Here is a 25,369-nt window from a genome sequence, read left to right as displayed (position 1 = left end):
ATGAAAATCTCAACCTTCATACCTATCTTTGCAACGAGCACAGTCCTTGCTGTTCCCACCTTCGGTCATGCATCCCACCTAGACGTGGAAAAGTTTGTTGCCAGAATCAGCGAGATGTTTCCAGGCAACATCACCGTCTCGGACAGCACGCCGGGCCTCGTTCAGTCGTGGAAAAATCTGTCTGCGGAGTTTCACCTCAACACTGAGGAGGACGCCGTAGCGACCGACAGGAAATGCTCAGACATCACAGTGGTGTTCGCTCGAGGCACCACGGAGGTATCCAATGTCGGCGTGCTCGTGGGACCGCCATTCCTCGACGCGCTCCGTCAACGTGCTGGGAGATGGGTCTCAGTTGCCATGCAAGGCGTTGAGTACGCTGCGAACATGACCGGCTACGCAATGGGGGGTGATCCGGATGGAAGTCAGCGCATGTAAGTGCTACCTCAGATCCCAGTACTACCACACGTCCCCTCTGAACTAGATATGACATCACTTTGATCTTTAGATACTGACCAAATTCTTCAGGGCCGACTATGTGGAAGAAGCTATGACCGCGTGCCCGCAGACCAAGCTCGTGATATCTGGCTACTCTCAAGGCGCGCAGCTTACGCACAACGCCGCCAAGCTGCTTCCGGCCAATGTGACCAGCAAGATCAGCTCGGCGGTCACTTTTGGAGACCCTTACCTCTCGGAACCCTTCCAAGGCATGTCTAACGCGACTGCGCTGAAGTTGTGCAATGAAGGGGATGGAGTTTGTCAAGCAGGAGCAACTATCGGGTTGCAGCACCTGGTTTATGCCAGGCGCGTAGCTGAAGCAGCGGATTTTGTCATGTCCAGAGCGGGATATTGATTGTTGCGGTAGAGCCTAAGACCTATGCTTTATTGTAAATAGCTCTTTTTCCAATTCTTCCGCTCTGGTTGGTTGTCGTGCGCTGGCGGTCGGAGAAACCTAGATGGTGATGGTTCATACACCTTCAGCCTCAGGGGGAAGATGCGCTATCCTATGCTACGCTGTATATAAAAGACTTCCCTCTCGTGTTAAACAATCTGAAATACAGGCACAAACGAACCTATTAATCAAAAGGCGAAACAAGACGCAGTGAATTAAAGAAAGAAATAAAAAAGTAGAGCTGCCTGTTTTGCACCACTCACGTTTTCGTCTTTGGAATCACATCTCGAGTGCTGTCAGTCCCTGCATCGACATGACGGATGGTGGAAGAAGGGATTAATTTGCATTGAGAAGGGCTGAGCTCCCAGTCTTTAGTTGAAATTAGTCTTCCGGTGGCTAGAGCAAATGTTGTTGTTGCTTTGACTGCGTGGACGTCTGCCCGCAGCTTCTCCGGCGGCTCGTATATATACACACCGTCTGTTACGACACGCCTCTGTTTATTGAGTTGTTGAGACATGATCAGCCACCAGGCTGATTACTTTTGCAAATCAACTGGTAGGCGGTGGGCCACATTGCCGTGTAGTACTGAAACCCGATACCGTTGGCAACGGCACAACACCATGCAGCCAAAGAAGCAGCAAAAGGGTGAATGAATTCAACTTAGCTTTATTAAGGTTAGGTTCTTAGAATCAAGCCATAGCAGGGCGTAAAAGCGAGGGCTGGGAGGCTACAGGAACGAAGAACAGGGCGACTACCAGCGGGGACATCGCGAAACCCTGGAAAACTGCCAAGACAACCTCACTCTTCTGCTGCGCTTTTTCCTGCTCCCAGAGCGTGGCTCCTGCGCTGTATTAATGTCTTGGCAGTTTTTAGGGTCTCTGCGACCTCCCACAGGTTGTCGTTGTGCTGGTCGCCCGCCTCCCTTCTACAGGCCATGTCGCAGCTCGTCATGCAGGTCATGGAGGTCATGATGCAGGTGCAGAAGCGAGCTTGGGTACTCCGTCACTTAACAAGACGTTGCATAGCTCAATCAATTGGTACATAGCATACGCAACGTTATTGTGAAGCAACCCACGCTCAACTACTGTTGCTTACCCACCCGTGGACACTTACTCGGGCGGGCGACGCACCGCTCGTGCCCACGCTGATGACTCAGGGCCACGGGTGAATGCAGCTCGGCCTACCAACGGAAATCCATATAATCTCCGAGCCGACAGGAGTGTCGTATTACACCCCTAAAAAATATGGTTAGAAAGGTCAGAATCAGCCTTAAGAATCTCCCTTAGTTAGGCTATTTGATTCGAGTTTAAATTGGTATAAATTCGGGATTAGTTTAGTATCGACTACCCCCTTGGTAAAAATAGGCGTATTACGCCGAAGATTAGAGGAGGGTTTATCTTTCGCCTTATCGCCGATGGTCGCCCGACCTGTACGCTCGGCTATAGCAACGGTTATGACGCGAAGGCCGACCTATTATTAAGCGCACTATGTAGATCGGGACGTTTCGGGATAGCCAGGTTATTGCGGAGGTGGGCTTGGTTCTAGCTTTCGAGCGGGCTTTCTGAACGAAGAGTCGAGATTCCCCACACGAGTTTCGAGCTTTGTTACTCTGGTTTTTACCCAGCGACACTCACCTTCTCTAAAAAAATCATATTTATAGAGGTGTAGTCCTTTTCCAAAATAGAGCAATAAATGTTCAACTAATCTGTGAGATCATTTAAATTTTATCAGAGTATATTCTCTATAAGTATCAAACGCCTTCAGCGACCGAGCCCTTGGGCTATAGGAAGACCTTATTCAGAACTACGTGCGTTAGCTTATCGATCTTGTCCGCCGGAAAATCTCGGAAGGCCTTGACGGCAAGTATGTCGAGACCGACGCGGTCGAGCTGTATAACTCCATCGCCTTCGACGTTGTGGGTGACCTCACGTTTGGTGAGCCTCTGGGAAATCATAACCGCGGAGAGTACTTCTCGCGGGTGCAGGCGGTATTTGGGGGGTTCAAGTCTGATGATCCAAAACCTTTCCTGCTCATACCCTTTCTTCAGCGCGATGTGGGAAGTGGCAGCACCTAAAAAGCTCAAGCATGAAGCAGCCATACACTGGCAAGATTGTGAAGATGTTGTTACGAAGAGGCTTAGTATGGGCGCTGATGCGCGCCCTGACATCTGGGGGCTTGTGCTAAATAATAGGGACGCGGGTAAGGAGATATCGCGGCCGCAGATGGATGCTAACGCACAGCTATTCATGACGGCTGGAATGGAGACGACCGCCACAGCACTGGCCGGACTGACTTGGTTGCTGTTGCAAAACCCTGACATGTATAACAAGCTCATCGAGGAGGCCCGCTCGGTACCCGACGAATCTGAGCGGACTTTCGATCGTCTGCGCCACATGAAGTACTTGGTTGCCTACATTGAAGAAGGACGGAAATGTAGACTCTCCTCCCAACTCCCGATCTCTGGGTTTCACTGGTAAACTCACTCGCTAAATAGGGTATCTTCCAGTGCCATCGGGAAACATGCGCGAGGTTTCGCTTGGTGGAAATAGTATCTGTGGTCAATGGCTACCAGAGAGGGTACGGTTTGCATCGTTTTTGTATTTCGGAACTTTGGCTAATTAATTGCCGCAGACTCGGCTTTCTGTCGCTCAATACACCATATACACCAGTCCGCTCTATTGGCGCCACCCCGATAAGTTTGTGCCTGAGCGCTGGATCCTTAACGAACCTGGCTACGAAGACTACCACAGCTTTGACAGGAGGGATGCTCTTCTCCCCTTCTCAGCTGGTCCACGTAACTGCATAGGAAAGAAGTACGTTCTCATATTTTCTGCAGTCATGTGCAGTGCACTGATTACGGTGGAAACACCAGTCTAGCGTACTACGAGATTCTCATACAATTTTCATCTGGAACTATGCGCGACACATGAGAACTAGATTTAGCAGATATGCTGTATGATATGGGAGAAGGGCCCTCTCAAGATCCGTGTCACTTTGAGAGAGGGGTAGCGTTTGGACTTCCCCAAGGATATCCGTTAATTAGTCCCGGGGAACTCGGCCAGACGGCGTAGGTCGGCGTACTTGAGTTCCCTAGAGGTTACAACTAGCATGGAGGTGGCGTGTGCTGCACGGACTCCTCACACGGGCAGGACAGCAAAAGGAAAAGATACTTGCACCGGCTACAGGATACCTCCCACATCATTTAGCGCTATATGCAACCTTTCCAGAATGCCATCATCATATTCTTCTAATACATGGTTACAGAATAATGTAACATTCACCCAATGCTCAAAGCATAACTTGCAGCTGCCAGAGTCAAAGATTCGGACCGGAATCGTAGTGCTTCAAGTCTCTTTCGCTAGATCATGTAGCTTCCCCCTCCCGCAACGGATTCAGGCGTCCCTGGAAGGCGGTCTGAGTGAAGATAGTGGACTGTGTGAAGAGCAGGAACGATCTAGCAGCGGTACGCTCCTCATTGAATCCAAAACGCCCAAATGCGTATTCCGCATCAGGAATGTGTAACCAAGCTGCGGAAGCCGAGCTTTTACGTCTCCCTGCGACCTTCGTTTTCCAATTGCCCACAACTTGCTTTGCTTGGGCACGATCCACAAGGCCGACAGATACGGCAACCTCCAAGTTGAGGACATCTTCATCATCCTCCTCGAACTCGTCACTTGCGCGACGATCGTAATAGCCCCAGTCGTAGCGGTTTACGACAAGAACACCTTCGGCCGCTGTGCTGTCGTCGTTCATGGTGCTGCCGCAGTTTGCCTCGTACGGAGACCCAGAAACACGAAGGATCTTGGCAACCTCCTGTTCCGGGTCGACGTCGGAGTGGCACGCGAACCAGGCGGCGACAGCCCTTGTGGTCGTGTCAATGAGACTGAAGACGTTCCAACTGCCGTTCTCAGCGGCCGTGTTGAATTGCAGCTCGTGCGAGACGACGGTCCCTGTGGTCTGGGGACGAACGCTGGGGAATCCCTGGACGGGGGCCGAGGCGCCGTGCCAGATGTTGTGCAGCTCGCCGAAGCAGAGGGATCCGGACCACACGAAGAACTGGTGGTTGGGCTTTAGTTCGGCTGTCATCTCTATGGCCGAGTGTTAGTGTAATTATTTGGATTATGGGGGATGGTAGGAATCATACTATTGATATGGTGTTGAATTTCGCAATGTCAGTCTTAGAAAGTTGGAGCATGGGTCTGGCGCGAGACGGGTAGATATAGGCTGATCGGCTATCGCTCCGCAGCTCGGCTGCCTGGTTAGAAATTAGACGCTAGAATCTAAGGTATTTTAGTAGGCCACGCCAACGGATTGGTCGGCCCGAAGCAACCACATGGTTCAAGTGTGGGGATCCACGGTATAAAGAGCATCGTCTGTTTTTAGGTAAGGCCTATGGTAGAATTGAGAAGCTCTTTGTGTTCAACTACAACAAATGACAAGCGTAGGACAATGGCCTTGGCCAGGCGGATGATTGTGTTCACGATCCTAGAGTCGGTCGTGCCGTTCGCTATACCGTTGTGGGCTAGGCGGATCCAAACGTTTCTTCAGAAGCTTCGACGGGAGCCTAAAATAAGCGAGAGCACCAGGCAGCTGCCCATCTCACGATTAGAGACTTTCAGCAAGGCTTGTTTCGCCTCCCCTTTACCGGCATACACCTGAACCTCTGCTAGATCCCCACATTCGAGGTGCTGCCTGTCGTTGCCGTTGCCTCCATTCTGCCACAATACCCTGCAGGGCGCTCCTAATTGCGATTTGTGATAGATGCTAGTGTGTGGTCTTGACGTTTCCACTGAACCTGTTGCTTTGTAGTACTGTGTTACTTTATTCGGAAGATCTCTAGGCTTTCAAAAAAGGGTGTTGAAAAAGAGATAAAGGCCGAGAATCAAAAATACCAATACTCGCTACACAAGACGACCAAAAATTGCACAGCCCTTCAAGCTTGCTTTCTCGTCAGTCATTCTTAGCACACCGTCTCCCACCTGATTACGTCGTCAATTCCAAAGCCACGCTTCCTCTAGAAAGCCGTAGACGTAGGCGACGACACGACAAAAAAAATTCAACCTCAGAACCTTACGAAATATGCTCACCTACCACTTAAAGTCTGTCGATATAGTAATGAATACTGTTGTTGTAGTCACGGATGGTCCGTCCAGGCGCGTGTGGGTCGACAAAAGATTTCCCCTCGGTCGAGAGGAAACCGGGGCTCTTCCGTAAACCCAGGGGTCCGCTGCAGCGATTGGCCGGCCCGCGAAATCTTACGCCTAGCTCCCGCTGGCGGACCGGACAATCTACGCACGGCCGCTGACGCCGATGACACACCATTCTGCGAACGCGTCGCTGCGGTGAGTAAGAGAGGGAGAAAAAAGCTTCTTTCTACTTCCACATAATTCCTGCAGGATTCGCAAGTTTGACTCACAGGAGCAGCAGACAAGGCCGCTCTTTTCCGCAGTGTTAAACCGACACCTTCGTTGAAAAACAGAAACCCGGCTTCTCGACAGACCCTCCAACAGCCCATCGTTCCTTCCCTCCCTCCCTCCCGCAGGCCTCCACCCCTGCACCAATCAACGCCGGCCACCGTCCGTCAACACCACCAACCAACCACAACCCCAGCACCCCCGCAACCATGACCAAAACCCCCACCCCCGCCGCCGTCACCGACGTCGTCATAACCGACCGCGGCGGAATTATCGAGAACCGCCACCTCGTCCACGCCGCCGTCGTCGACATCTCTTCTTCCTCCCCCGGGCGCATCCTCTACGCCATCGGCAACCCCCACCGCCCCACACTCTTCCGCTCCGCCGCCAAGCCCGCACAAGCCCTCGCCATCCTCGAGACAGGCGGCTTCGACGCGTGCGGTTTTTCCTCCGCCGACTTGGCGCTGGTGTGCGCGTCGCACAGCAGCGAAGCGCGGCACGTGCAGCGCGCGCGGGCGATGCTAGCTGCCGTCTCGCCCGCGCTGACGGAGGCGGACTTGCGGTGCGGCGGGCATCCTGCGGTGTCGGAGAAAGTGAATCGCGGGTGGATTAAGAGTGACTTCGTGCCGGGGCCGCTGTGTAATAATTGCTCGGGGAAGCATGTGGGTATGATTGCTGGGGCGAGGGCGCTGGGGGCGGAGGTGGGGTCGTATCATTTGCCGGAGCATCCGATGCAGGTGCGGGTGAGGAGGGCGGTGGAGGAGCTGTGTGGTGGCGGCGGGGAGGAGGACGGGGTCGAGGTGCGCTGGGCGACGGATGGGTGTAACCTCCCCGCGCCGGCGGCGCCGCTGCATACGTTGGCGAGGAATTATGCCGTGTTTGCGGCGGCGGCGGATGAGGTTGCGGCGGCGGGGGAGACGGGGGATGTGGAGGTGGATGCGCGGAAGAGGCATATGGCGCGCATTTTCAACGCCATGGCGAGGCATCCGGAGCAGGTGGGCGGGGAGGGACGCTTCTGCACCGTTCTGATGGAGGCTTTCGGCGGGGCTCTAATCGGCAAGATTGGTGCGGACGGTTGCTATGGCGTTGGCGTGAGGGCGTCGGAGCAGACTAAGCGTCTGGGTGCCGAGGGTGCAATCGGCATCGCAGTCAAGATCGAGGACGGAAGCATAGAGATTCTGTATGCTGTGGTGGCAGAATTGCTGGAACAACTGCAGATTGGGACGCCCGAGATGCGCGAGAAGTTGGCCGTGTTTCATCATTTGAAACGGTTGAATACTGCCCAGGTCGTCACTGGAAAGGTGTCTCTGCCGTTCAAAGTGCGGCCCTGGTGCAATTGAAAGGGGTGGGGGAAGTCTGGCCTCAGATCATTCAAAGAAAGAAAAGTAGAACTTGCCGGCATTAGAGACACCAAAAATTAATGTTTCCGTTCGCAAATCCAGTACGTTAATTTAAAAGGAACGGATTTCTCAAATACTCCAGAAGAAGATTGGCACACAAGCAAATCACACCAAAACGAGAATAATCATGAACAAGGCATCAATGAGACTATCATACTAGTATGAAGTGATGATCGGTATGCTCAATCAGTAGAAAACATTGGAAACGCCGCCCACACTCTCCATCACAATTCTGTCTGTAAACTACGGTACATAAGTCCTGCATTGGGCTGCCTCTTTGACCTCCTTCACCCAATCGGGTCGATACTTGATATTCAATTCTTTCTCCGGAGTCGATTCCAGTGGTGCGGCGTCATCCAGCGTTCCCACTTGGATGAACACCACTGTAGGCGGGTCGGGACCAGGTGCCAGAGCGTATATCGTGGTTCCGCATGCCTCACAGAATACAGTCGTGACTTTGAAGCCTTCGTCAATGTGCGAGACCGAGACGGTCTTCAAGACGCCTTGTTGGAGCTGAAATGCGGCTGCAGGAACGGTGAGGTTCACTGACGTTGCTGCACTCGTGATCTTCCGACAGGTTCGGCAATGGCACAGTGTGGTCTGTAAGCCATTAGCTATCGCCTCACTTACTAATACTGTGGACTTACTTTGCACCCATCGCTTTCTGAAATATCCAGCTGATATTTGACGGATCCGCAGAGACAGCTACCGTGCAGCATCTTGGACTTTGGCTATTTGGTGTTGGTTGTTTGAAGAGGAATATCGGAATATCAGGGTCAGCACTAACATAAGTGCAACGTCGCACTTTTTCTACGCCGCCAATAAACACATGAAACGCGGGGAAATAGGACAAGCCCGCTTAACTTTCCCGAGTATTCCGACGATTTGTCAGCGAACAACGTCATACTTTTACTTCGGCTTTAAGACTTCAACTTCGTACGAACTACCAAACACTAGTTCGGTGAGGTGCTTCCACCAATGACCGTCTTTCTTTTTAATGACATTCGTTTAATATGTACCCTATAGCTCATGGTGCGATCCATGCCATGAATCATGCTACTGCGGGCTCGGCTCTCGTCTCGGATATGTACTGCTGTTTCCGAGCAAAGAAGCCATACCGATACGAGTGGCTCCACAACTCATCCTATAAGCCGAATAGACCGACAGACTGAAAACTGTTCTATTATTCCAATTCATACGTCGATCTCTCCCTTCCATGCCACCATCATACCTCTGTGCCCTCAATGCTAGCCAGCAGAAGGAAAACGCCAACACTCTAAATCTGCAGCAACTGTACCCCGTTCTTGACAAGTTAGCTCATGAACGCACCTGGAAAGATTCGTCCGCCTTTCCGCTATTCCAAGGAATAATCAAAGAGGCTGCAAAAACGGCCGCATCGGCAAGTAGTCAATAGCGTCACCGAATGAGACCTATTATTAAAGGCGAAAACATGATTGCATAGACTACCTACAGGCAGCGTGGCCAGTCCACGCCGCCAGGCGACCAGCAAACAAAAAGAACAGCGAGCGTCATGGAATCCTCGCGAGCAGATCCCAACAGAAACACCAAACCAAGGCCAAGAAGCGACCATCGTCATGGATCGTTAGATCCTCTCCTCCCCCTCTCTACCCTCTATCTCTCCCCCCTCTCTTCATTCGTCCACTAGCACTTGCAGCCCTGGTCCTTGCAGCCCGAATTGGTCGCAGGTGACTGGCAGTTCATGGACCCCTTCTTGGAGCAACCGCACCACTGCTTGCATTCATCGACGATCGCGCCACTTCCGTCGCAAGTTGGAGACCTGCGGGCGACGAGCTCGGGCATGTGTTGCTGGAAATGTTTGGTTAGTGGCACGCTCATGGGCTGGTAATAGCCGACTTACAGCGGAGTTCGCGTCGGCATCGCCCGGAACTGCGGCGGCCATGGCAGAGCCGGCGAGGGCGGCGGCAAGGAGGCTGATGTAGGAGAACTTCATGGTTGTTGATGAAAGTTGTTGTGGTTGAGTGATGAGTGGAAAGTGTTGTAGAAGCTTGGTGATGTAGAGGCTTGATGGTGAGCAATTGAAGGCGCAGGATCAGTGGGCTTTATAGATTTCCACCTCGCCTTTCCATCCTGTCTTTCTTTCTATTCACGTAACATACCAGAGACACCCAACGAGTGTCTCGGGAAACACGGAAGTAACAGGATGAAGCTACACGGGTAATCGGACAACAAGATGCATCATCGGTTTCTTCCTTCGCATGCGATGTGCAAACAACTGGCTGTTTCAGGAATCATCTGAGGCTGTGAAACGATCCTCTTTGGTAAATCGTCGTAACAGACATTCAGGACGCATCATCAAGTATCTTCATTTGCATGAGATCTGCAGAGGGCTGACCGCTTCGGGGATCTGTCTGGGGCTGAGGAACGATCCTTCTGGGTCCCGATCCAACAGCGCCATCCCGCTGTACCCGCGGATCTTCCGCCAGGAATATCGCTCGTATGCGCTCCCCACATCTCAGGACGTCCCAGAGCGGTCTTAGATCCCCCTATTATAGTAAGCTCTGCCCTGATCTCCTCGTGATTTTCCTCTCTCGGAAGTAACTTTGTTACAAAAACGGTTAGGCCCCCACGGTTTCCACCTTGTTCTTCTTCGGCCCCCACCGCCGGCTGTGAAGACTGCGGGGAGCCTTATTCCAACACCAACAAATGCCAACCGCTCCACGGCAAACAGATCCGGGTCATGATGAAATTTTGGCATATACAACTTGATTCTCTGATGAGATGTGGCAATATGTACGCGTGTCTGCCCAGCCTCCAGAGACGAAATGTGGGTATGTTCTCACTCCCGCACCCAAAAACAAAACAAATCTGATTTTGGAGAAGGTCGCCAGTGACACTACTGCCCTCAGCTATGACATCGTTGCGGATTCGAGCGTGGGTTGGCACCAGTGTGGCCCGGATAGGTGGTCCGTGTCATGGATACCTCGGATGTCGATCTTACCCTCAATTGCATTTTACACGCAAAATACGAAGAGCTGGATACAACCAGGCCACGTTTACCTCCCAAGTCTGCAATTCGAGTCTCTCAGAAATTTTGAGGACGAATTCGGGGCAGTTATGAGAGACAGCGCTCCAGAAAAATTTTTACTTGGCTCCTTTGGCCAGTGATCCACAATGGCAACAGAAGTGAAGCTCATGTGCCTTCTTGTTACTCCCACAAGGAAATCAATCTCACAATCGCTATTCTCTGTTCATCCGCGCTAATCCTCAAAGGTGGTGTGACGCTTCGGGTTTCGAGTCGGTAGATCAGGCCTGTTGCCCCGTCTCGAGTCCTGCAGGTCTGAATCAGATTCCCATCCTGAGATAGGCCGATCAAGGCTGGGCGGTCGTCTACGCCTACGTCTCGAATCTTAGCGATCCTGATCTGGCATGCGTCCCGCATGCTGCAGCCTCTGACAAGGCCTCTGGGATTTCTGCGTACACGGGTAGCCCGGCTCATCACGTGAATGTCTTGCGTACCAAAACAGCCGGTGACCGTTAGCCTCTAAGTCGGATTGGTATCGATCATTTGCCATGCCATACTTGCGGCGTTCGCGACGTCGGCCAGAGGAAATTTAGTTTTCTTTATCGCGACGGCTTGAGCTCTCGAATCCGTGTTCATAGTCAAGCTGGTTGTTCCAGAATTGATCGCATGCCATGCTAGCTTTGGAAACGATTTCGAAGTGCTCGAGCGTGAGCTTGCCTTCATCCTGGAACAACGCGATCGAAGCTGCCGTCTGGCATGCGTTGTGGATCTGTCTGCCGTTCCATGGTCGGAAGAGGTCGCGCTCCCTCTGAGATAAAAGACTCAACTCAGGTAATGATGCTCTTGTCCTCAATGTTCAGGCCTAGGTGGTACCGCTTCAGTCTCGAAAGATTTACTTCCATATTGCCTTAGTCTGGTCGTCATTCAATAGAGGAAAATAGAGGGGCAGGTAATCCTGAACTTGAACGCCTCGTCAAATGTACTCACCTTATTGGTAATCAAGAACAAGATGCCAACGTACTACTCGAGGATCTATAGAAAAACAGAGACTACCCCGTTCCGCTGCATGTCCTGTTTGCTTTTTGTCTAAGGAAATAAGTCGGCTTCATCAAGGAGCATGACGCAGTCCCACCAATGAGCCAATTGGAAGTTCTTCACCAGATTCTGTTCGACTCGTTGTGCATTCTCACCAATGTCACTTCAAGGGTATTAATCACAAGCGCTTTCGCCTGAGAAGTTGACACGTTGCTTACAGCAGATTATTTCGGAGAGAGGCGTGGACGAATATATCCACGACATTTTGCAATGATGGACATTTCCATTCCAGATACCATGACGAAGAATTATGACACATTTCCCTTGCCATGAACAAGTTCATTTCCTTGCACTTGTGTCGGCTCCTCTCCAGAAACATTTTCGGACCAGTTAGCATATGATGCAAAACTCGTAGCCCTGGACTTAAAGGAGCCATTGCTTGTTGGATCCAGCTTCGCTGTCAAAGCTCAGGACCATCATGCGTGGACCATCCAATCTTCCGAGATTGCTCGTTAGTTGTGTGCACACAAGTACCGGATGCTGTAGATAAACGGGAGGGAGGCAGAACACCATAACATATCCGCCACCTCACTGTCTTCAGTGATGCTGATACAAGCAACTGTTTCAACTGAAAGTAAACTGTGCTATACTGGTTCTGTAGCTAGCACAATAGAGCAAACTCAAAACAAATGCTGAAGCAGCTCGTTGGCCAGATTCTTCAAAGCGGAGACGACAGCATTTAGGTGCCAGATCAGTCTTGGCTCCGAGACATCTACGACCCCACGAAGCTATTGAAGCTCCTTTGTGGCTACATCAAGCAAAAATTACGGTTTCCATCTGTTTTCCTCATCCTTGACTCGGCGTCATTCTATGAAGATCAACATCGGAAACAGGGTATACACACCATCATCGAGCGGTTGATCGACTTGAGAAGAGAACAATGATCTGAGGCGACTTGCTTTAAGATTCTGTTGACAAGTCCAATACCATGCGAATACAGCTACAGGCACCGGCAATCCTTACAGCAGACAGACGCTCTTGATGTTCCAGATCTTGTCGATGGCAGCCTTTAAGGGTTGAATGAGTTGGAACTTGTGCGAAACGCGGAAGGGAAGCTGAAGGACGCTGACTCATACTTTGAGTTGGATCGCCGCTAAAGCCGAGGTCGACAATTGTGACTGAGTTTTGCATTCAACACCGGTTCGGCTGTACTTATTTTTTTTTTCCGGTGTGCTGGGCATGGATGGGAATATGGGATGTTAGAATGTCACAATTTTTCCTACGCCTAAGCTTTGACCACTCTACGCCCGCTCTGCTGTTCGACTTAGTCGTGCAGACGAATTCAAGGAAGACAAGAACACGACCATAGGCAAAGGCAGCGATCCTCTTCCGGTTGGAAGGCCCTCAACATGATGATGCTACGGGCTTCCGACGTCAAATGGCCCCGCATCCCGGAGCTCACTCCGATCTTGGTGATACATGTCTACCTGTAGATCTCATGTGCCACGTAGAATGAATGCAGAGCTAAAGAACCCACGGTGGCGGTGTGGAGCCTCGCTTGCAGTGAGCTGAAGAATGGACCCACCGCAAGCGGACAGGTTAGGGGGTTAGCCATCATAGTCTGCCCCATACCGGTCAATAGGCTCGCGGGGATCGGACCGCATCGATTCGTCAAGATTGTAGATTGGCGAGCGGATCTAACCATCCCGCGATGCGGAGATCGGCTTCCCGAGTCATTGCAGCCCCGCAACCGTGCACGGATGTACGTACTCAGCAGAGCACACGAACACGTACAGGAAAAAAGCAACTATCTGGCCAATCTGCACTCAGATGCGCCTGGACCCTGCCCATCGGAAAGCAGATGTAGAACAATGAGATCGACGGTGAATGACAAAAACAAGCTGGACTACGGTGGTGGCGGCGGCAATACCTCCGTTTTAGTGGGCCAGGACGTCGGAGCTACCCATCTGGCACATTCACTTGCGATCGCTGCGGTATTAATGAGCTCAGCAGTGCGCGCAGACGAAGATCTTTTCCCATCTACCCCATCACTCTTTTCAGCCGCCAGCTCGAACAGCCGAGGTCTCTACTGGATAGATGACATTGCTGCGAGAAAACAACAAGGACAAGATCTGACGTAGCCTCCCCTCGCTGCAGGTATATATATTGCCTAATCCATTGCTCCTGACATCAACATCCACCTCAACCACCTCCTTCTCTTCCATTTCCAGAGCTCTCGACATTACTACACCGCTTTCACAATGTCTTACGCGCAATGGATCCTGCTTCAAATTATCAACCGCCTCCAAAGCGGAAAACTCAGCGTGAAGAATGCCCGTCTCGACTGGTGAGCTTTTCCCTGATAGAATTTACTCTCACACCATCCCTCACTCCCCACCAACAACCTGCTTACGATGTTTCTCGTAGGGGTAAATTCTACGAATGGGACGACAAGAACAAGGACACCACCGCGGACGCCGTCAATGCGGTCACTGTCGCGCCCGGGGAAACAGGTCTTGTTGCATCTTGTGGCAAGTCCGATGCGGCCTCCGGAACCGAGGGCTATTTGGACCTCTACGATGGCGACACCAAGATTTGCACCGTCTACTGGAGCGTTCCTTGGGGTTCCAAGTACAATACTTTCACTATCCAAGACCGTAACCCAGGTTACCTGATTAGTGTCAGCGACTGGAACCAATCGCATGGCGGTATTGGGAAGGTGGAACTGGAGATTGCCAAGAAATCTTAGACTGGGTAGCTTGGAACATGCTCTAGATACATGGCTATGCCTCGAGTTCTTTGACAGGCATTCTGACAGTTCGTAATCAAAACGTTAATGATTAGCCGCCAGAGTAGCTCGATTTGAAATCCATCTCACAAATCCGGATAAGTCTGCATCCAGTGATGATCAACAAAAGAAGATGAGACGTTCAATGAATTGATGCAACTGATATAAACCAATAGATGAACAGATGTTTGATAAGCATAAGACATAACTTAGTTTCTTAAAACACTCCATCCTTCAACACGCTCACTTGCGGCAAATTCTTACCCTTCTCTAACCCTTACAGCTCCCACAAACATACGAAACAGCGACAGCCGAGACTTGTGAGACGTGCTGTAGACCCAAAAGCCTTAGACTTCCTCCCTCTTCTTGGCCACACCAATATCAATCCCGAACCTTTTCCCTTCCGCCGACCCCTCTCCTCCATCATTCCACCATCCCAAGCTGAAGGCGCACCCCTTGAATATCTCCACCGCCTGTTCTTCCAAGTCCTGCCAAGACCTGCCCCCCGCCCCACCATCACCTATCGCTACTTCTCTGCGCACGACCTCATTCCTCAACCTCTCTACCAATCTGCTCCCCGCAAACAGACTCATCTTCGCCGCGATGCTCCCCGGATCCTGGTACAGGATCTTGCTACCGCCGCAGCCCGTTTCCCGGCGCGACAGCACGATCGAGACGACGGCACAAGCCGCCATGAATAGCAGCAGCGCCTCGAGGACGCGTGTGGAGGCGCCGGTCTGGACGAGGCGCAGGCGTGTCGAGTCGTCGACGAGCGCGCCTGTCAGGTTCGCGAGGAAGTCGTGCAGGTCTGGTGGCGTCTCGCCGTCTTCGTAGTCGTGCTGCACAAGGCCTTTCGTGGCGTTAGTGCTGCAGTAGGCGCCGCTGAGGAGCTGGGCCAGCTGGCGGGCGCGCAGGCGCTCGATGCCCGGGATGAGGGTGGTGTTGATTTTGGAGAGGTCGCTGAGTTCGTCGATGGGTATGCCGTCGCGGCCCCAGATCAGGGCCTGGAAGAAAGGATCGATGCGGCCAGGATCGGTTTCGGGCGGGATGGAGTCGTTGTGGAGCAAGGAGTTCATGGGGGCCGGAAAGACGCCTCTGAAGGCGCTGTAAAAGGCATTGTAGTTGCGGGCGAAGAAGACGGTCGAGTTCGGGATCGGCGTGGGCGCGGTTTCGAATCGGTATGAAGGGTACGTGAGGCGCACGTTGGCGTAGAGCGCCTCCATGTAAGGCGTGCACTCTGCATCTCTTATCACGCGTCCCGTTGTTTTACCCACCATGTGCCACTCGAAGAAAGTGTCCTCGTGTCCATGGTAGAGCCCGGTCATGGCGACAAAGCCATCGCCGCTGTTACCTTTCAGCCAGTTTCCAAAACCAATGCAGCCCCCTCAGTTGCAAAAGGATGCGTTGTGGAACCCAGGCGTTGAAACCGTAAACATGCTACCATTAAAAAGATAACTAGTTCTAATTTTCTTACATAAGTTACTCGAAAAGGCGGGGTAAAGTATAGATAAAAGAGAAGCATAACTCAAACCAAAGTAGAAATCTGTTCCAGATGGCCAAAGACCTCTACAGCTTCCCCTTCCCACGTTCCGTGACCCTGGACGTATGCTTCTGAGACATTGAGCAACGGTGCGCCGTAATCAGCAAGGGGGATAAGGAGCGTGTCCCTGGTGGGCTTGGTGACTCTAATTGACGAGTTTCTAGTCGAAAGGTCCAACTGGAATTCGTTAAAATAGAGGTTTCCGGTCTTCGCGCTCCGGGTAGTGTCCCATGCCCTCGTCGTGTTGTCTACTGGTAGCACCTCGTGCACGCCATTCGGATGCCAGACAGTAGCGATGGCGATACTGTCGGAGTTGAACCCTTCGAGGGTCGGTTCGTTGATCCAGACGTGGAGAAAGATGCCGTTGGAGAGATACACCCAGTACAAGTACCAGTTGCGCAGCTGCATGTCACCCCACTGCCGTTCCAGGAAGCCAAACGAATTGGACGTGTCAATCTCCACGTCTTGATCGTTTAGTTTGATGGTGCCCTCTACTTTCAAGTGAGGGTTTCCCTGGGTACCTGTCATTAGCGTTGCGAACTCCATGATCTGGGAATGAGACCAACCCAATACCAGGAGTACCCGGGGGGGACAACAAAGTAATCAGAGGGAGACACGGGATTGAGAGTGACGTATCCACTGCCACCGGGATATAGGTTCGGGCCGGTAGGCTGCATATGTAGATTGGCTGAGATACCTGCATAGTCGCCGGAAAAGTATAGATCAGTGTAATTGTCAGATCCCTGGGGACTGCTGAGGTTCTGAGAGGGTGCCTGCACATTTAGGAACTCTGTGCTTGCTATGCCAGGCTCCAGGATGATTCCGCCAGAATAGCTGGAGTTTGAGAGGTCTTCCAAACCCATGAACCCAGAGATTGCATGTCCTTGCTCGCCCGCTCCATTGATTACTGTGTTGATTGTGAGATGGTACTTCCTGCCGTCGACTGTAGTCAACCACAGCACGTAGAACCAGCTTCACACACAGAATCAGTTCTTGAAACACTCCAGAAAAGATCGGCTCTCTCGCACCTGTTCAGCCCCTCCTGGAATGGATCCTGCACTATCGCCATGGTCTGTCGGACGTCGTAGCGCCCAACGTGTGTCTGATCAGAGGAATATTAGCATCATGGCAATGAATGAAAGGCTATAATCTCATTACCCCATCATTCTGTTTTGTACTGAGCGGGAAATCCGCGGGTGCGAATGATGGTAGCTCCAGGGCACTGGCAAAGGTTGCGCAACCCAAGAAGAAAATGCTCGGCAACATATTTTGAACGATGATTGAACTTGGAAGACTGGAATCCAGATGGACTGGTGCGTTTTCACATTGAGGCTTAGCTCTTTTATAAACATCTCTCTTGAGGATGGCCTGCCTGACTGCTGCATCTTGACGGCAACTTGGCGGCCAAGCACTCCATGGATAAGTGCGGGCAGGTCTCGTGTGGTTCGTCGATTTGATCGGATACCGGATCTTTGAATGATTTCTACATGACTAGCAACTGAATATCTCATGAGTCTTAGGTCCCGAACTTTAGGATTAGAGAATGAAGCGCAGGTAGGGGTGGTTGATTGCCGATAGCCGCTCGGATTCGGCTAGCTTTCATCCCGCTCGGCCGAGCAAAAATTCCGTACGACTGCATATAAAAGCTTATTTCCATGCACAACGAGAGTATTTTCCCGCATGTTTAAAAGTAGTGGTTGATGTCCATCCTAAAGCACAGTGTCGAAGTTCAATATTTAAATCAGGTGGTCTTGTGGTCTCCGACCCCGTACCCCTTTGTGCGTGGCCATCCCCCCAAAACCCATGAAGTAGACGTGTACCACAAACACCATTGCCACGAATATTATTACCGGTTTGAATACCACGAAATATGCCACAAACCTCGTTTAAGACCTTTTAGACGGTCAAAAACTGCCACTAACTAACGGAGAAGGCACCATTGTTCATCAGATTACATTGCTGACCCCACGACTTTATTGTATTTTTTGAAATGCCATTAAAGCACATAAAACATTGATAATGTTAAAGACATATCACAATGTGATTGCTGACTATGACACGTACTACAACTGGATGGGTGATCCTTCGACAACCTGAGCAAACGAGTCCGGAGACAACAATATCTTCTACAGTCATGGGACTTAAAGGGGCCGCGTCCAGGTCGCACCCCAACATCCGACATAATAACACCTACAATGACTGGAGACTCAATCTATGCCGATCCTCAAGCACGTAACTGGAGAGCATACCCGTACATTGACTCGGAAAATTAGCCTGTAATAAACACTTTTCGACCAGCTCGACCAGACCAATTTCATAATTCAATTGTAACGGCACAGGCTGAATTTCTCACATCAACCGCAGCTCCTGGAAGTGTTTGTACTAAAAATGCGCCAAATATCGAGGTCGACACGGTCATGCAGCTTCATTCTGGCACCATTGCCAGTCAGGACGTGGAGGGCGGCGCAGCACCCACTCGGCACATTTCGCTTGGTTCGGCATTAGTCTCCGTCGCCCCCATCACCATTACGACAGCTCAGGAACAACAGCACACCGCTCAATTGCCCAGAAATTTGGTGTAACTGTTGAATCGTATGTCTTATTGTTCTTCAGGAAGCTTTATGTCTCGATACTCCAGTCGGAGCAAACCGGTGGAGACGATTGCAAGCTGTAGAAGTAAGGCACTGGTGACAGTTAGTGTAAACGAGTAATGTGATATTCTAAAAGAGTGGTATAAGACCTCGTGAACCGGTGCAGTAGTATAGTTCAGAAGCAGGCTCTTCTCCGTCACGGTTTCTTCTCGTCGAACCTCAGACCAAGCCGCTGCTTGCTTGACCTGAAACTCCAGTCGAGCCCAGCAGAGGGCAATAATTGTGATCGCTACGGTTGAGTTAGTCTCTAGCATGAAATATTAGATCATAGATATTCACTGAGAGTGGGCGCATAGATCCACAGGTAATGCGCCTTTTGTTCGACAGTAGCTATACCGGCGTAACGATGGGAGAGGTAGTTGAGGATCTCCAATGAGACAATCATGATGACGAACATGCCTGAAAAGCCTAGCAGGATTAGTCTTCGGGGAGCGAAAAGCTCTCGGCTGTTGATTGCGTCTTTTTCCCGTATAGGAGCTACTATGGGCTCCGATGCCGGGAGAGTTGAACGAGGCATCTCCCGTGGTTGTTCTCCCCTCTCTGAGTCGTACTTGGTATGAAGATCCACTTCAGGGGGGTCGCTTGCTGCTACGGGGTCCAGGGTATGATTATTTTGGATGGAGCCTTCATCGTGGCTGTCAGTGTGGGGGGTTGTTGACTCCCCACCACTAATGGTTCCCTGAAGCTCATCACTGTTAGACAAGCGATGGCTTCTGTCATTGGAAGTGTTCGGAGAGTGTGGAATGTTTCCAATTGTTTGATCTGTGACATCTGAGGTAGGTGGTTGGTCCTGTGGTTCATTGATAATGCTCATGGTTTCCGAATCGCTCGAGTTGCTTGGAATGGTAGAACGATGCGGAGAACTGACAACAACCCACAAAGAACAGCTTTTGATATTTTTTTTAAAACCCAGCGCTCGGCCTTAAATAAGTGTACTCATAGTGGCACAAGGCTGCATAATAGGCTAAATCACGTGCACCATCGCTCGGAAAGGTGTAGCGATCATTGTCAGGATCATCTCTTGTACAACATGGTCCTTTCGACTGAGACACCGTAGATGCCTTGGAACTGTCATAAAAGAAACGCTATTAAGCGCAAATAACTGGAAAGAAATAGTGTACCAGATCTCGCTGAAGACGAGAGCCTTAAAAATAGATAGTCTCGGAGATCAAATATTACATGCTAGAGCAGTGTAACCTCTGCGCCTTGCCAAGTCCTTACTGCAGTCACACAAACCGCCTCTTTTGTCGCATAACTTACTGTTGTTGGTAGCGAAATCATCTGTCTGCCTTGCAGCCTTGTGTAGCTTTCGTTCCAGTTGCCAAAAGTCCGGTATGTACCTCTTGTGTACTTCGAGGTAACGTATCGCAAAATGTTGCCTTAATCACTGTCTTCAGTTGATTTGCGAACGAGGAGCATGCCTACATATATGACTGGCTTCATGTAACCGGGCAGTCTAAATATATACTTAGATGCAGAAGCTGGTTTGTACCCTTGTAATGCTCAGCACGAGGCATATCTCTCTGAAATCGGTTTCGTCGTAAGCTTTGTTGTACCCTTATTTTCTCACAAATATGCTTGTATCTGGCTCCAATTGCCGTTTAGAACTGACGAACCCCAATCCTGGTTTTTTTCCTCTGTTTTCGGACGTTTGGAGACACACAAAGCGAGCTCCCATATGCAACCGACTTACTAGAGCGTATTGTTGTTCAATGTTGAATCAACGGTGCAACAGAAGAAGACCTTGCTAGGAAGTGAAATACAGCAAATTGGCAGCTCACTGCTATGATGAGCTCAGCCTTGAAGCAGCCAGCCGAACCCTTCTGTAATGTCGGCCACCGCCTTTTTCGAAGCCTCAAGGCTGGGGAAGAAGGACCAGAAGGCGTGAGGCAGGCCAGGATAGATTACGAGCTTCGTGCGAACTTCATACTCGGTTCGGATAAGCCTTTCGTACAGCAAAGCCTCGTCCCGCAGGGGGTCCATGCCTGTATGCCGTCATTACTCTCTGTATTCTTTAGATACTACACTTATACGAGTAGACTTACCGCACGCATAGATGACTGTTGGAGGGAGCCCTTTGTGTCCAGTAGGCCAGATGAAGGGGCTGAAGAGCGGAGATGTTCTTTCTGGGTTGTAAATTCCTATAAAGCGTGACACTATCAGCTTTGCTCATACTACCTTTATTTCCTTTTACTGAGTTCTGTGTGAGCATCCTTCAGTCTGGAGACTCACCGATGAGGTATTCCAGTGCTGTGGCATCCAGCCCTGGTGCATCCTTGTTTTGGTCCAAGCTCAAATACTCCGCCTTGAACCTCTCTGGAACAGCCTCCTTTGCCAAAACTGCTGGGATAGAAGCCGAGATGCCCGTGAGCGGAGGGCTAAGGTTCTCGTCCCGAGCGAGAAGCGCAAGAATGACTGCAAAATTTCCCCCAGCTGACTCGCCGTGAACGATGAAACCACGAGAAGGATCGGCACCAAGCTGAGACGCGTTGGCAGCGAGCTTGTTTGGCGTCAGTAACATGGAAACCTCAGTAGGGGCAGGTCGATGCCGAATCGCTCACCCATTTCAGCGCGTCCCAGGAATCGTTGATCGGTGTGGGGAACGGATGTTCAGGAGCCAGGCGGTAGTCCACGCTCACGCAAACGGCGCCGAAGCGTTGAACGGCGTTGACGCTTCAAAGCATAGCTTGTCAGTATATAAAACAGCATTCTCATCTAGGCCCATCCGAATGACGACGCCCAGGCTGATAGTCTGTGCGCAGACAGGCGAGCACGGGAATGGTACCCACCAGTTGACTTCCTCCGACGCTGGAGCACCCATACACCAACCCCCACCATGATAAGCGACGATCAGCGGACCACCATGACCTTGCGAGCACAGCTTTGCTGGCTGGTACACAACGGCGCCGATGGCGCTCCCGTCCCTCACAGGAATTGAAATCTGGCTCTTCACGACTCCCTCCATGGTCGTAGGCACATTCACACCAGGTACCGGCGTGAAGAAAGCTGTGCTCATTTTGCGGACTGTCGAGATTGGGATGTCTGCGGCATCGCTCAGCTTGGCAGCTGGGCCAACTTTATCGTAGAACTAAAGGTTGCGTCAGTGATTTGAATACATTCCCTGTGGCGGATTTGTTACGGACTGTTTTGAAATCCGGATCCATCTCAGAAAGGCTTTCCCAGTTGGAGTTCTCCATGTTGATGGGAAACATGCGGTTGGAGGTTCTGTCTGATATGCTTTCAGTGAGCGTTGAAGGTTTAGGGCGCAATCAGGGTCTCACTTTACTATAGACAGCTCTTTATAAGATTTCAGAACGGACGACATAATGGGCCGATTCCATCAGCACTGTTCTACATGCAGTAAATGTTGCGACGTGTCAAGGCACGGGAAGCCGGAATCGTTTTACCCGATCATTTCGGCCCGGGGATCTACCCCGCCGGCAAGCAAAATGGACCACATCCGTATAGCTAAAGCACCCATTTAACCATGGTAAATATTGCCTTCCAGGGTCTTAAACGTAAAATCGGACTCTATATCATTGCAACTACAGGTATTAATATATAAGGGTACTCCGCATCTAAAATAGTCTCGTTACACTAGATTTTAGCAGAGTTGGGTTTTGCCGGCGATGGTTGGTTTTAGCCGGTAAGGGTTGGGTTTAGGGGTTTTCACGAGAAAAAGGTTAGGTTTAGTAATTACCCTTTTTATTTTCTGCTATATAAACTACTGTTACAACCACTAACGGGGCTAGCTATATAAGGTTATATTGTAGAACACCACTAGAGTATTGTTTGCATTTGCAACAATATGTTGGACCCTTATAATTATCGAATGTATCACACAATTCTACTTTGATAGCATCTAGCATGTGCTTTTTGTAATTTCTGGCACAAACCCTAAGCCGCTGACAAAACATACGACTAGACGGTCTCGTGATACTCAACGTGGTCCAGATTTCCCTGATCCTTTCCTTCCGCAACAACACGTCCGTCATTCCTCGCCATGGCCTCAGCCTTCAACTCAGCAAACTTCTTCTCCGCATCCCACACCCACGGCGTATCAGCAGCGAACAGGAGATCCATCTCCTCGAGCGTTCTCTGGTTCGATTCGGGGTAAAAGGCCCACACTAGACGACAGCCAACAGTCAGCACAAGGTCCTCGTCCGCTTTGTATCCCAGCATTACTCACCGATGGGAATGGCGATGACATTGCACGCGCCAAAAACGTACATGGCCTTCTCGCCAATCGAGCCGATGATATACGGCATAGCCAGCGTAAGCGACCTAATCCCCACTAATCAGCAAAATCATCTCAAAGCTAGAGAGTCTGCCACTCACCCATTCCCAACACTCCACCCCACCACCCCCCACGCATTCCCCTTCGCCCTCACCTGCAGCGGGAAGCACTCCGCCGGATAAAGCCACGGCACCGTCAGCCACGTCGCCCCGAACACGAACGTGTACAAATAAATCATCGCAGCGGCGGCAGCGCCCCACTTGCTCGCGGTGTCGGGATCCCCACCGGCGCTGGCGTTCAGCCCGCCCCGCGCCAGCCCGCCGACCAGGAACATGGCGACGGCCTGGGTGGCGGAGCCCCAGTACAGCGTCCAGCGGCGGCCGATGCGGTCGATGGTGGCGACGCAGATGAGCGTCGCGGACATGTAGAAGATGTTGTTGAGGCCCGAGATCCACTGGGCTTTGGTGGGGGTGAAGCCGGCGAGGGCGAAGAGGGCTTGTGGTGGTTGGTACGAGCGTCAGTTGGGTCTGGGCGGAGAAGAAGAACAAAAAGAGAGAAAAAAAGAACAGAATGGGGGGATGGATGGATGGATGGATGGATGGATGGATGGATGGATGGATGGATGGATGGACGTACTCGGACCGTACATGGTGATGCCCGCGATGCCGCTCCAGCACTGCAGGATCTGCAGCCAGATGACGAGCTGGACGCGGCGGCCGGTGTGCAGGCGGCCGGAGCCGATGCCGAAGAACATGTGGAAGTACGAGTTGCGCTTGGCCTCCTTGTTCTCGAGGTCGACGATGTCCCTGATCTCGGCCAGCTCCGTCTCCGCCTTGCCCGCCTCCGCACCGGTCGTGCCGCGGAGCCGCTGCAAGATGTACAGCGCCTCCTCATCGCGGCCCACGCGGCACAGCCAGCGCGGCGACTCGGGAAACACCCAGCAGCCCAGTATGAGGAAAATGAGCGGGACGAGCTGGAAGCCGATCGGGAAGCGCCAGCGGAACGGCGCGCGGCCCTCGTCGATGAAGCTCACTCCAAACGCCAGCCAGTACGCGACGACGACGCCGAAGATGTTGAGGGTGAACTCCATGGCGATGAAGGCGCCGCGCGACGAGTAGTCGGCCAGCTCCGACGCCCAGGTCGGCACGATGGCGTTCAGGATGCCCGTGCCGACGCCGTTGATGAGCCGTGAGCAGATCATCCAGTCGGCGTCCTGCGCCGACGTTTGCAGGGCGGCGCCGACTATGGCCCACGCCGCGCCGACGCCGATGGTCGTGATGCGCCCGAAGCGGTCGCCGACGAAGCCGCCCAGCAGGCAGCCCAGCAGCGTGCCGAGGTAGTAGACGGCCACGATGCCGCCCTGGAGTAGTGTTTTGGTGACGACGGGCTTACCGGTGGCGTCGACGTGGCCGAAGCCCATGAGGTGGACGTAGTGCGGCGATTCGTTGACGCCGCCCATCATGCCTTGGTCGTAGCCTGTGGGTGTGTGGGTGAGTTCAATCGCCTCAGGGGAGGGCAGTGGGATGGGGTTCGTTACCGAAGAAGAAGATGGAGAGACCGGCGATGCAGTTGACGGCGATGAGGAGGGATCTCTTCTCAAGGTTGGATGCGACCATCCATCTCTTGCGTTGATCCAAGATGCCGGACATGGTGTGACAGGTAGGGAGCAATCTGAAGGATGACTTTGGTCGTTAAGCTCAGAGTTGATGTGGTGTAACCTTAGATTCAGGACACTAAATAATGGCGGCTGGATGGAGGAGCTGGCATGATGGTTCGACCATTGCCGTCACTGCGGGGAAATACCCCATGGGGTTCCCGCACGAGACTTCCGTATGCTCACTATGCAGACAGGCTTTCCAATCGAGGCAGGTAGTCTGAGTGAGCACCATTGTGTGCTTGGCAGATCCCACCGACACGAGGGCGCGCAACTCAGGGCGTTTCAAGGCAGTGATCAGCGGTGCAGGCCAAGTCAACCCTCGAATCGAAAATGCTGGTATTCGTCCCTCACACCCGAGGAAATATTGCTGAAACATGAATTCTATCCCCGCTTTCAACATTGGGACAGGAACAAGACTAGCTGCGATGGTGGGAATATCAGCTGAGGATTTGGGGGTTGATGGATGCCGCGTGCGCGTCACATCTAGTGTTGTAGCTGGCTTACCCCGCAATAATCGACGCCAAGTAGTTTACGACTGCGCTTGGACAATTTGGCTTTCATACCCAAATCCCAATTTTCCATTATGAGCTCAAGCCTCTTACTTTCAAATCTGTCCTTATTGGCGTTCTTCTTTTTCATATCACACTTTCATCGGCTTCCTGTATTTGCATTGAGTAATCGTCGACAGAAGCACAGCAAAATGGGCCACACAAAAGGATAGGGACTTTCTTTATTCAGACCGTATCATTTATGA

The 25,369-nt window shown here is 51.7% G+C and overlaps 8 protein-coding genes across 8 annotated transcripts; 3 read left to right on the top strand and 5 right to left on the bottom strand.

The window, feature by feature from the left end:
- LTHEOB_2221 (Cutinase) lies at positions 1–850 on the top strand (the record flags this gene model as incomplete). Its single annotated transcript, XM_035511010.1, has 2 exons — positions 1–431; positions 526–850. 2 exons carry the CDS (start codon positions 1–3, stop codon positions 848–850), a joined length of 756 nt encoding a protein of 251 aa, XP_035365161.1.
- A 3,402-nt stretch (positions 851–4,252) lies between these two features.
- On the bottom strand, positions 4,253–4,975 carry LTHEOB_2220 (Cytochrome b2; the record flags this gene model as incomplete). Its single annotated transcript, XM_035511009.1, has 1 exon — positions 4,253–4,975. One exon carries the CDS (start codon positions 4,973–4,975, stop codon positions 4,253–4,255), a length of 723 nt encoding a protein of 240 aa, XP_035365160.1.
- Positions 4,976–6,512: 1,537 nt separating this feature from the next.
- LTHEOB_2219 (L-asparaginase ii protein) lies at positions 6,513–7,643 on the top strand (the record flags this gene model as incomplete). Its single annotated transcript, XM_035511007.1, has 1 exon — positions 6,513–7,643. One exon carries the CDS (start codon positions 6,513–6,515, stop codon positions 7,641–7,643), a length of 1,131 nt encoding a protein of 376 aa, XP_035365159.1.
- Positions 7,644–9,365: 1,722 nt separating this feature from the next.
- On the bottom strand, positions 9,366–9,675 carry LTHEOB_2218 (uncharacterized protein; the record flags this gene model as incomplete). The annotated part of the gene is made up of 2 exons (XM_035511006.1): positions 9,366–9,530; positions 9,583–9,675. 2 exons carry the CDS (start codon positions 9,673–9,675, stop codon positions 9,366–9,368), a joined length of 258 nt encoding a protein of 85 aa, XP_035365158.1.
- A 4,328-nt stretch (positions 9,676–14,003) lies between these two features.
- LTHEOB_2217 (Asp-hemolysin) lies at positions 14,004–14,491 on the top strand (the record flags this gene model as incomplete). Its single annotated transcript, XM_035511005.1, has 2 exons — positions 14,004–14,089; positions 14,170–14,491. The coding sequence occupies 2 exons, from the start codon at positions 14,004–14,006 to the stop codon at positions 14,489–14,491; spliced, it is 408 nt and encodes a 135-aa protein (XP_035365157.1).
- A 386-nt stretch (positions 14,492–14,877) lies between these two features.
- Positions 14,878–17,139, bottom strand: LTHEOB_2216 (Mucin-1; the record flags this gene model as incomplete). The annotated part of the gene is made up of 4 exons (XM_035511004.1): positions 14,878–15,874; positions 16,117–16,583; positions 16,637–17,042; positions 17,099–17,139. 4 exons carry the CDS (start codon positions 17,137–17,139, stop codon positions 14,878–14,880), a joined length of 1,911 nt encoding a protein of 636 aa, XP_035365156.1.
- A 3,376-nt stretch (positions 17,140–20,515) lies between these two features.
- On the bottom strand, positions 20,516–21,933 carry LTHEOB_2215 (Lipase 2; the record flags this gene model as incomplete). Its single annotated transcript, XM_035511003.1, has 6 exons — positions 20,516–20,706; positions 20,767–20,862; positions 20,954–21,221; positions 21,283–21,394; positions 21,511–21,809; positions 21,865–21,933. The coding sequence occupies 6 exons, from the start codon at positions 21,931–21,933 to the stop codon at positions 20,516–20,518; spliced, it is 1,035 nt and encodes a 344-aa protein (XP_035365155.1).
- A 709-nt stretch (positions 21,934–22,642) lies between these two features.
- Positions 22,643–24,607, bottom strand: LTHEOB_2214 (uncharacterized protein; the record flags this gene model as incomplete). The annotated part of the gene is made up of 5 exons (XM_035511002.1): positions 22,643–22,848; positions 22,911–23,005; positions 23,060–23,453; positions 23,595–24,434; positions 24,496–24,607. The coding sequence occupies 5 exons, from the start codon at positions 24,605–24,607 to the stop codon at positions 22,643–22,645; spliced, it is 1,647 nt and encodes a 548-aa protein (XP_035365154.1).
- Between the last annotated feature and the right edge of the window lie 762 nt (positions 24,608–25,369).

The sequence above is a fragment of the Lasiodiplodia theobromae genome, assembly GCF_012971845.1.
Source record: "Lasiodiplodia theobromae strain AM2As chromosome Unknown scaffold_5, whole genome shotgun sequence".
In the NCBI taxonomy this organism is placed as follows: Eukaryota; Fungi; Ascomycota; class Dothideomycetes; order Botryosphaeriales; family Botryosphaeriaceae; genus Lasiodiplodia; species Lasiodiplodia theobromae.
This window is presented reverse-complemented; position numbering and strand designations above follow the sequence as displayed.